Below are 12,091 nucleotides of genomic sequence, written 5' to 3' on the forward strand. Positions count from 1 at the left end.
CAAGATGATTATATACTTAAAAGATTGAGCTCCAAGCCATCAGGCCTAATAATTATTAATCCCTGAGATTTAGGGACTTATTTCCAGGGACAAAGTGCCCTTAGGCTGCAAAAAACTAATTTTGGTTGGAAAATAATCTACATTAAGAAATTGAATAAATAAAAAAAATAAATGAAGTCACAGGTAAGAACCCTTAGTATGAGATTTAATGAAGGTAGGGAATGTAATAATTAAATCATAAATTATAGACACAGTGTTTCTCTCTCTGCGCTGTAGAGAGAGCCTTTCCCAAAATGTTTTAATGTATCCAGGTTTCTCCGCTATAGCATCATCTCAATCTCACTGTGAAAGACTGAGTGACATCACCCATTGGCTAGAAATCCCAAGGTCTTTTTTAATCTACAAGCTCAAATTTTCCATGCACCTGCTTACATTTTCATGACTCTTAGTCCTCCACTATTTCCCACTGCCCCCATAATAGACTGCAATTTAAGGTTAAATGGTGGGGGTGGGGGGTACTAACCAAAGGCAGTTGCTCAAAAAGCTGGAAGCAGATCTTGGAGAGCACCCAGCTCATACTGTCATTGTGAGAACAAAATGGAATTCTGGTATAACCTGAATCATCCATTTAAATCCAATAATCACAGGCAGGGGAAACAAAGGCATAAATAATAAGCAAAGACTTGTCGTCTCATTTTAGCCATTGGATTTGAAAAATGCCACGTCAGGCATTAGCTCACCTGTACATGCTGAGATTTTACTGTGTTTGTGCTTGACAGCACTTTACATCCATGAGTAAATGGAATCTATCCCTCCGCAAACAGCAATATAATGAACAAAGAGAAGATTCCTAAGGCATTCATCCAGGTGCAGAGAAAAAGAAAAACATGAAAGATTTTGATAAGGAAAAAAAGGAGAGTAAATCAGACTAGCTATTGTGAAAGACATTGATGGAATTCAATTCAATGCAGTATGCATATCAAATTTCTTTCCTTAAATGAAATTAAATCATGGAAAAATATCAGGCTTTTTATCAGCTGTAAATGGCAAGTAATTCTTTTATGATAAATTAAATCCCAAAATGTTGGTTTGATTGTCTTGTAAAGTAAATTTTGTATAGCTGTATCTCTGCTTCAGGCCCTCTTTAAAAAGGTAAGAAGTTTAGTTGACTCATTGAGAATTAGGCTATAACACTCTTGAGATATTTATGTCATATTCTTTCCTATAAAGGTGTCCCAGTAGCACCTTAATTAGCAAAAAGATAATAGCCTCAAGTGATCCCATGCTATAGATTGGAAGAACAGTAGACACGTCTATACAGAAGGCATTTGATTCTGCATTCAGATCAGTGATAATTTCGTTGACGAAATATTTTCGTTATAATTTTCGTCAACGACAAATTTTCACTGACGAAAACGAGACGATAACTAAATAAAAATTAAGTGATGATGACGAAAACTATAATAAAAATATATTGACATTTTCGTTAACTAATAAAAACGAGACGAAAATGTGAGTGAGGGACGTTTTTGGAAATGATCCAATCAGAATTAATCTTGGTGCGTGGCGCGTTGAGACGCACACGCACATTTGAAAATTATGATACTGATTCACCTTGCGACGCGAGATGCGACAGTACATCTTGCATACATTGGTGGGTGTCTGTCTGGCTTAAACTAAAATGACATGGCAATGGCTGGGAGAAAAAGAAGAGAAGATATATGGAATAATTTCACGTTTGATGTCAAGACAAACAAGACCTTGTGTAAACCGTGTGGAGCGGAAATCGCTGGTAAAAATACAACAAATCTAAAGCGACATCTGCAAGGTAATTTTTTCAGGTCATGCAGTATTTGCAATGGCATTACTGCCAAATACAGTTTTTCTTTTAAATAATTTGGAGTTGCACTTTTGCTTTACAGAATGAAGAATGTCATATGCAAGTTCTAAACAATGCATATCTAATTTTTGGTTTTTATGGAAAGACGATATTCCACATATTTAATGAGACTTGGCTTTATTTAATTTTAAGTTAGAATATTTTGTATATTACCACGGTTTAACTAAATTACATTTAAATTAAACCCAATATATTTTAGTCAACTAAATCTACAGTAGATTTAGTCGACTAAAATCTTATGCTTTTTAGTCGACTAAAACTAGACTAAAACTAAAACAAAACAGATGACTAAAATATGACTAAAACTAAAATTGCATTTTAGTCAAAAGACTATGACTAAAACTAAATTGAAATCTGCTGTCAAAATTAACACTGATTCAGATGCAGCATAATATTGATAAATATACAGGCCATCACTAGCTGTTGAAGCTGTTAGTTAATACTACCACCTAACTGTGTGATTCCCTTGCTGCAGATCATGATGCTTTATTTCAGGTATAAATTGTCTGCTTCTGTTGATTATATTTATGGAAGGGTGCCAGCCGCAGCTGGCCCTTAGGGGTGTTAGGGGGATTGTGTCCCAACCCAGGTAAGTGATCCCACCTTAAAAATGCCTGTTAAATCAGTGAGAGGTAATTTATTATATGAGGCCAGCAACACACAATAGTGTTATGTAATAGGAGGCTGGGATTTGCAAAAAGCAGAGCATATTTTCCTAAATTTGAAATTTCATATTACTGCGAATAATGGAAAATTGTATGTGCAAACCCCATGTCATTTCACTGTACAAAGTGCAAACAATGCATAAAGAAAGAAACATCTTAAATGGAACCTTGAAATAAAACAGTAAATATAAAGTAGTGAAAAACAAATATTTTTTTTGTATGTGATGGGTGGTTCACTGAGTAGCACTGCTGCCTTATGGCAAGGTTGCTTCCAGATTTAGGGATTAAAATCCAGCCCTCTGTGTGTGTGAACTTTCAGAGGTCTCCTTTTGTTGTGTGATTTTCCTCCTGCAGGCTAAAGTCACGTGAGTAGATGGCCTGGGATGTCTGAATGCCTATTATGTTGCTGCCCTGACGTGGCCGACCATCCTGTCCAGATTGTTCACAAGCCTTGTGCTCTGTGCTTCCTGAGATGAGCACTGGACTCTGCCCTCTTTGACCAATAGCTGACAATTGGTTGGCTATATGAATAAATTATTGCAAAGAATATTAAATATGACTTTTAATCAATTAAACGAATAGTGTTCTAACAATTGAGATTTACTATTTAAGAACTGTAGGTATACTTAACACTCAGAGGAATTTTAACTTTTCTGTTGACACTAATTACCCATAGTGTTTGGCAGATAATGGACAATTACGGTAATATAGGTCAGATATAAACATCAACACACAAACCACACAAAAAACAAGACACAAACGTGCAGATATATGATGACAGGACATTGTGACAATGTTAAACACATTACTGAATAAAGTGGAGACATTTCCATTTTCTGAAAACACCAAGTATCGATAACAACTTTCAAAACAATATCTACAGTCCTAGATAGTAGAGCATTACAGCAAACAGGTTATTTTGGAGCATGTTCAGGCAGGAGAAATTTTGAGAAAAGGTATGGTTTTCTCAGACCTAGAGTTGATTCAGTTTCTATTATCTCTTTTATAGCCACAGAAAAAGGGTTTGGGTTACCTGTATAGGCCTGTTCTAGGAGGAGAATCAACTGAACAGAAAAAAACGGGTTTTGCACAAAAACACGCACATATATATGCATGTGGTAAAATCCTTGAACAAATATGTTAAAGTAGGCTGTGTTCAGTGGAAACATCAAAGGGCACACTCTATCTGTGGAACTGTATTGATAAATGTTCAAAAAGAAACAAAGTTACACCACTTCTGTAATTAAAAATATACAAACCCCAAAGGCATCCTCATTTTTTAACTTCATGTTTTTCAACAACATCACCCATTGGGTTGGGGTGTCATTCTGTTAAAAGCATGATATTTTTTTCTTACCTTATGCACCTATATGGTAAAGTGATCACTAGATTAGTGTTAATTTGTTTGTGTCCAAGAAAAATAAATGCTAATTCTCTTAATGCTGATGATTTTTATGCTAGTCATATTGAAATTTGCTATAACAATTAATTGTAACAGTATAATAATTTTGGTAACGCTTTACATTAACTCCACCTCCATGATGCCTTTATAATACATTTATAGAACATTCTGTGCCCCTACATAATGCAAAAGCCTGTCAGTTGATTCATGAACATTAACCATCCTATTAATGCAGCGGTTCCCAACCTTTTTTGGCCTGTGACCCCATTTTAACATCACAAATTTCTGGTGACCCAATATACATTTTTTTCTAGACTTTTTTCTAGAGATATTGATCATGTTTGTTATACCGTGTTGCAAATACATTTGAACTCATTTATATTTATTGATATTTATGAACGTGAAAGAATATAGTTGTTTAAGTTTGTATGTAGAGCTGGGCGATATAGCCTAAAAATTAAATCTCAGATTATTTCAAAGTAATCAATTTTCCCCTCCCCTACTCAAAATCAAACTACAGATGACAAAAAAATGGTTCAAAACAAGTTCTAACTTTATTTTGTTTTCGTTTTTTTTACTTTAGGGTTAAACAGACTTTGCAATGACGACTTGTTTGGTCTGTGTCCGACGGCGCAAAACGGAACGAATTCCATATTACAGATGTAGCAACACCTTTCTTGGGCACAAGCTCCAGCTTTTGCAAGAGGGTCTAGCTGCAGACGCCTGTAGAGTGGAGCTCCACCCGAAATACATCACCTCCACAGGAAACACGTGATCTTTAAGGACGTAAAGTGGAGCTCCGGTTAGGTTTAGGGTTAGGGTTTATTCGCTGTGACATAGAGTTGAGGCCACGTGTTTCCTGTGGAGGTGACGTATTTCCGGTGGAGCTCCACTCTACAGGCGTCTGCAGCTGGACCCTTCTCAGCTTTTGCCCTGTCGTTGCCATGTTGTTTGTCAATTTGCTACAGTGTTTGGGTGCGCGCGCTAATTTACCCGTGGAGAACGGTGCGTCGCATTAGTTCCGCTTTTGGTGCTCGCGTGTAAAATAAGTAATAAAATCGATTTTCAAAAAACACATCGTCCTGAACTGTAAATTCAGATTAATCGATAAAATCAATGTATCACCCACCTCTAATTGTATGTGGTGTTTTAATCATAATTTTTAAAAGAATAAAAATAAAAATATTTTTTATCAGTATTTTTTTTATCAATTACATCGTCCTGCACCGTAAATTGGGGTCGCGACCCCAAGGTTGAAAAACACTGTACTAATGGTTCTATCTGTCTACAGGTCTCAATCTATGCACCAGCTAACTTTGCCACTGTAAAAAAATACCTTCTACATGTAAAGGTATCCAAAAGTTTGGAAGTAGCAAAATAATAATAATAATAATAGGGAACTTTACAAAACATATACCATTCAGGTTATTGCAGACACAAATTACTCACATGTGGAAAAAGAACTAATGTGCTTATTTGACATCATTTTGTTTCTGGTATAGTTTAGGGTATTTGGCTATATTGTGCTAAGGAGAGAATTTCACAAGACAAGCTTTAAATTTTTTGTCAATTATCTAGATAAATCCAAATTTCATCAGATTCAAGAAGAACTTCTCTTAAAAATTAAAGTGCTCACAATGGCCAAATAACCATACAGACTCATGAATGTGATATAAACATAAGCATAAAGGATTTTTCAGCAAGGAATTCCAGTCTTCTTTGACCAATAGTATTATGTGATTCAGTGTTTTGCCTCAAATATTAGGAAAACACATCAGGTATTCCTGAATGGAATCATGTCAACACATGATTAGTTCGACACATTTTAAACATACCTGAAGCTGAAGCCCAAAGTATGGTTACAGAAAAACATAATTTTCAAATATCTGTCTCTTGATATTCAAGTGATATAATCTAAAGTATCAATTCAGAACAATGCAGGATACAGCGTACTACCTTGTATTTGCTTACTCATACAGGCGTTCTTTTGTTTGGGCTTTAAAAAAAATAGGACCATTGCTCATATAACCTTCAGATGTAGAGCTTGTAATCTGTGGCACCAATGTCAGAGATGACCCCAACTGTTATAGACTATCTGATCATAACATTTTAAATAACACTGAAGAGTGTTATTTATGTGAATAGTAACATAACATTTATGGGTCAAAAATTCTTTGTATGACTGGGTTTTAAGTAAGAACTTGATGTGTTTCATTTTGTTAGTTACTTGACAAATTATCAATCACATATGTTCTTTAAAAGTATATTTTGATCAGTATATCTACTTCTAATAGAAAATAAAGTTTAAGTAAATTTATACAAGGTTATGAATTCTAAACTGACAAATTATATCTGTTGTGTCAAAGACTGGATGAAATTCAGCTTTTATCTTCTGCCTCAATGGGTTTTGTGAGCAGCATTTATTTTCAACAAAAAGGAGCCTCATAATATGAATAATGATGGAAAACGAGGCTTACAATGGTCCTCAACCTGGTTTGCTGAGGTTTCCTTTTAAGCAATTTGATTTGCTTATTTGAGGAATCCCAGGATCCCAGTTGGGGATACAAGTTAGTCTTAGATATGGGTTAAATTCAGATTTATTTCAATCTGAATCAAGAGTTTTGACTTATTCTGCTGCATTGCCCTCAAATTTTACAATGAAATGTTTTACTACCCTGTGAAGCCACTGAAAAACCCTGCCCTATTCTTATATGCCATTGGCAAAAGAGGAAAAGAATGGCAGGAAACAATGCCTGGCATTAAACTTGATGAATCTCCCTTTGTACAAAGTGTACAGAGCGTTAGGAAAAAACACATTTTTAGCTGTTCGAGACATCTGCACTTTTCATTTGTGTCTTCTCACTTTCTGAAGCATTTTAGGTGAATCTTAATCTATATATATATATATATATATATATATATATATATATATATATATATATATATATATATATATATATATATATACATACACCAACACACACAAAAACACATACAGAAAAACATATTTTTAGTTCTAATAGTTCAGGACATCTGCACTTTCATTTGATTCTTCTCTGTTTCTCATTCCTTGCTTTATGGGACTTCAGTCCTTCTTCTAGAAGCCTGATACTAACTGTCCTAGCAGTGCACTTCACACCTGCACTTAATGTTTCCCATTCCTTTTGAAGGTCACTTAATGTCATCCTACGATTCATGAAAAACTTTAAAACTTAAAAAGCATCCGCCCTTTACCTGACTGGCTTCTGCTCGTTCCCAGTGTCTCCTGCTTTACTTTGTTCTTGTGTGCTGCTGTCTTAGAAATTTTGAACCTGGAAGCAACCTGCTGCTCAGCACAGCCTTCTGCCAGCAGGATTAAACCAGGATTTAAAAATGCAGATTTATTTCAAAATAAAGAATGATCACTTATTTTTTCTACAGCTGTGTGGAAATTAAGCAGCTGTGTTAATGTGGCAATATTATCATTGGCTAATCCCAAAAGGCATTCTGTTCTTCTTCTGTAATACGTGTAACTGCATATAATACAATTTATTGCAAAAAGATTTTTTTTGAGTGTTTCTTGATGCTGTTTTTATTCATTCATTTGTTCATTAACTCATTCATTTTCATTCATTTAATTTGCCTGCTGACACCCAGGTGTGGTGATGACAGGCCTATAGTGGCTTCTTATGTGAAGCAAACTGTAATGGAGGTAGAAACATTTTGACTATTTTAGTCTATTAATTTGATATTAACAATTACCATATACAACACAAAATATAGTATAAATATATTCATTTTATTTATAATGGTATTTACATTAAGCTTATCCTAAAAAGTATATGTATAATAACAATAGGTGGAACACAAGTGCACAAAATAAAACAAACCTAAAAACCAGCCTAAAACCCTTCGATCCTTCACAGAAAGCTTTTGCTTTCCATGAAAGTAACTCAAACATGAGTATTAAAGTTTAAGTCTTCTAATGGAAGACAATCCCCCTTGTCAATTAACATTACTTCACACACATTCAAAAGTGGCAGTGTCAATAATACAGAGATTTTCATATACAAAAATAAGTTTTCTTGTCGTTCAGTGTGATGTATAATACAAACACAAACATAAAAAATTACATCGATTTAAAATATAGGCTAATGTAAGAGGTTGGCATTGTTTTCTGCAAAACCTGGATACAGTCTTTTAAGTCCTAGCATCACTGGAAGTCCTGGGACTCCAAAATTCATCTGGTGTAAAAATTCGACATTCTTAGGCCTTTAATTAGATTGACTTAATTGCACTTAGATTCGCTATGAAGAGTGGCCGTCCGTTAAACCTTATCTTCTGAGTCTTGGTGATAGTGAAATGAGGTACTCTGGTCGTTTATTCTCCTGCTACAACTTTTTGCACTTGGAAAAGCTTAAATGGGCAAAATTGCATTATGATTAGATTCTGCATATTATGAACGAATTTATCCATTAATACATTTGTAAAATATCCCGCTTGCATTTGCAAATTCAAATGCACGTGTGACTGATTATTAATTGGTATTTACCTGATCAGTATCTGTCAAACCAGGTAGTAAAATTTAACAACTCCTGCTCCTCGTAGCTTAGAGTCTCATAGCCTGCTTCGTCTGAGGAATAAGTGGAGTGAGGCGATTCTGGTTCAGCGGAACAGCTGTTCGAATGAGTAGGAGACGGCACCCCGCAGTGGAAAGCCGCTGACACCGCGTCGTGTTCGTCCAGGAGCTGCTGGAGCGCACGGATATACTCCACAGCTGACCTCAGTGTTTCCACTTTGCTCATCTTCTTGTTAGTCGCCCCGTTGGGCACGTGCTGGCGCAAGGTCTGGAAGCCTATGTTGACCTGTTTGACCCGGTTCCTCTCCCGCTCGTTGCGCCGCGCCACGGCCATCGGCTGCTGTTGAGGGATGTCGTATCCCAGTCCGTTGAAGCTGAGCCTCCGTTTGCACCTGAGGAGCTCGGGCGTACTAGAACGCTGTCTTTTCAGCACTTTGCTTTTGCTTTGATGGACCCCAGTGTTGGTGACGCTGCACGTTTCTTCCGAGGATTGCAATGCGATTTTGGCGCAGTGTTGCCCAAGTCCAAAAGAATATACACTATGTATTATCTGTGCTGTTGTGACAGTAGTGCTTGCCATCTCTTTTTAAAATCTAAATTACTTAAATATAATAGTTGCACAGACACAGTGCTTTGCCTTCGTTTCTTTCGGTTTGGACGTGTTCCTGCTCCAGAGAAAGAAGTGAGATTCGAGATTTGTATAGTATCAACCCCACTAGGGGATGTGTGACAGCCTTTAGCCGCACTCCTCTTTTCTATACGCGTCCCACAGCCCACCCCTTTCGAACAGCAAGCTTTTCTAAAAGTCCCCGCCCCGCTGTGTGCCTCTTCAGTTCATTGGTTTCGTGAGCCAGGCGCGTGGCTCTGTTCGCTTAATAATAAACAATGCAAACAATGCAGAAACTTCGCAGCGGCTGGGCCACGCGCTTATCTAATTTACATTCCAATATACGTAGTCTGCGAGCCGATTCAAACTTTCAGTAACCGGTAGAAGGGGGAAATAAACATAAAAACTGAATGATTTGGTTCTTGCAAATGCCTTTTGAATCTGACAATGCACCCCTGGTTGCACATTAATAGTGCATTTTTTTCACCCCTCAACCTTCGCTTCAACGATCACTCGTGTCAGGTTTATATAAATTTCAATATAGCAGGAGCGCTCCCCTAATCTGCTCTATAACTACCCATTTTGAAAATGTGTAACTATATAATATTTTTCGCTAAACATTTGACATTACACGTATGCTTTCCAAATGAAAACTAGACCAGAAAATTAGTTAAATTTTTCTGTAACCCCCGCCCCCCTTTAGTTTCCTTTAATAATTCGATCCTGCTTTTTGAGTGCACATCCAGTAGCAACGCGCCACTCTCAATTTCACTGCAATCGGACATTACCCACTCTGTTATAACTTATTATATTGTATATAGGTATCATGCTAGAAATTCTGATTGTGTATTAGGGAAAAAGACGATGTAAACAAACATGCACAGATAGCATCCTCTTGCGGTTTTGCAATGGCTTTGCTGGGATACGTCGTTGGTTTTCGACGTACATTTCTAAGGTATTTTCGGTTTTTTTGTTTAACTTTTGGAAGTAAATGGTATTAATGCCACTGTAGTATTAGTAGGCTAGCTGGAATTAAAATAGTATCTGGATAAAATTATGGTGCTATATTACAGTATATTTATAGCTACCATAATATACCGTAAATCGTGTTTTTTGTCTAAAATGTATAATCAAAATAGGTGTTGAGAAAATAAAGCTAATGTAGATGTCATATATACAAGACGTTTTTACGGCTAACGCGCCACATAGTGTTATTCATAGAAATTTATTACTGCTGCTATTTTGTTTGCCGGCGATATTAATTCTTTCGTTTTTCTGCAACTGCTTGTCTTATTCAGGGTCACGGGGATAATATTAATCAAAACAGACAATTCTTTTTTAGAAGAAAGTGGCCAACTATTGAATATATGTTACACCTTCAATGAAAGCTTGAAAAGAAAAACTGCCTCAATAGCAGATTACCGCAGAGGTCGACTATTCTTTAATCAAGGTCAGTGTATCATCTTGTCAAGTTTGAAAAAAGGATTTAATAGAGCTGAAGTTCATGGATATACAAAATGGTGAGCTGGTCACATTAACATAAAAGCTATTGAATAACAGGCAATTTATAATCCTGAAGGATTTATATAGAATAAAGCAATTGTTTGCGGTAGGTAATCAGTTTTTCAGCGTCATATATGTTGGCGTTAAGTCTCATTTTCTTGATGACAGAATGAGGAAGCAATCTTACTTGTTCACCTTGTTCTTGAATGACATTTTGGTTTCAATAGGGAGAATTTTGAATAATTTTAATTTGATGAATTCCGGAAAATAAGTCATATTAAATGCAATATTTGATGGCACTCCATTTAGCTATTTATTATCATGACATGGCATGGTGCATGCAGGAATAGGGTGACGATCCACTTGCAGTTCTAAGATAAACAAGGATTTATTGAATTAAATTGAACACACTAGGGAAAGGAACAAATTAAAAGGACCACACAGAGTCAAAAACTAAAATTAGAACCAACTAAAGAAACCATAAAACAATAACCAGGGAACAGAGAAAGACAGTGAGCAGCACTAAGAAACAAACAGAACTCCTAACACACATGAAGAGAGTGGACACAGGCACTTAAACACATACAGGCAAGCAAGGCAAACAAATTATTAACAAATTAACAAATCAGAGGCACAGGGCAACAAACAAGCAACAGATGAAACAAATTAACACTAACATGCACAGAAACGAAAGGAACTAAACAGATACTGAAATTAAGCAACATAACCATTGACTGGTAATACGACACTAAGATAATAAACATGGAACAGAAATACAAAACAAAACCAGAACAGAATACAAGCAGGGCAATCTTTCAAAGGAGACAGATAGAAAAAACACAGGAGAATGGAAACCCATTGATTATAAATAGACCAGCCTCGAACCCATGACTAAGAGAGATCTAGTCTTTGCCACACGCTCACGCTATCTGGCAATTCAGGGAACAGTAAAACACACTTGGGATGTAGACACATTAGGGCTGACAGGGAGGAGACACAAAGGGCAGGGTCGGGCAGGCACTGACCCAGACAATTTATAAAGTGGTATAAATATATATCCTGCAATATGCAATTATCTCCTCCTTCTCTTCATTGATCTGTCTTACACACTTTTTATACAGTTCAGGGTCCTGTAGGGCAGGGCTAGAATGTATTCCAAGAACCACAGTGCAGAAGGCAAGGCACGAACTGTATGGGGCACTAGTCCACTGCAGGGTGCAAGCACTGGGTCAATTTTGAGGTACCAGTTGTTCTGACTGCATGTCTTTGGACTACAAAAAGAAAACCAAGTACCCAGAGGAGAGCTGCTCAACATAGAGACTGCAAAGATGACGCACACTGTGCTCCATCTCATTTATTTGATCCATTTAATTCATGTATAATAACTCTGAATTAATTGATTAATATTATGTATATAATATCTGGCAGGATGAGGGACGCAGGATTAGACATGAAA

The 12,091-nt window shown here is 36.4% G+C and overlaps 1 protein-coding gene across 1 annotated transcript; it reads right to left on the minus strand.

Annotated features, from left to right (window-relative positions):
• Positions 1-7,811: 7,811 nt before the first annotated feature.
• LOC111841325 (achaete-scute homolog 1b-like) lies at positions 7,812-9,304 on the minus strand. The gene is made up of 2 exons (XM_023807001.1): positions 8,499-9,304; positions 7,812-8,362 (listed from the first exon to the last, which is right to left on the minus strand). The coding sequence occupies exon 1, from the start codon at positions 9,103-9,105 to the stop codon at positions 8,503-8,505; it is 603 nt and encodes a 200-aa protein (XP_023662769.1). The 5' UTR covers positions 9,106-9,304; the 3' UTR covers positions 7,812-8,362; positions 8,499-8,502.
• Between the last annotated feature and the right edge of the window lie 2,787 nt (positions 9,305-12,091).

Source organism: Paramormyrops kingsleyae, chromosome 11, assembly GCF_048594095.1.
Source record: "Paramormyrops kingsleyae isolate MSU_618 chromosome 11, PKINGS_0.4, whole genome shotgun sequence".
Classification (NCBI taxonomy): Eukaryota; Metazoa; Chordata; class Actinopteri; order Osteoglossiformes; family Mormyridae; genus Paramormyrops; species Paramormyrops kingsleyae.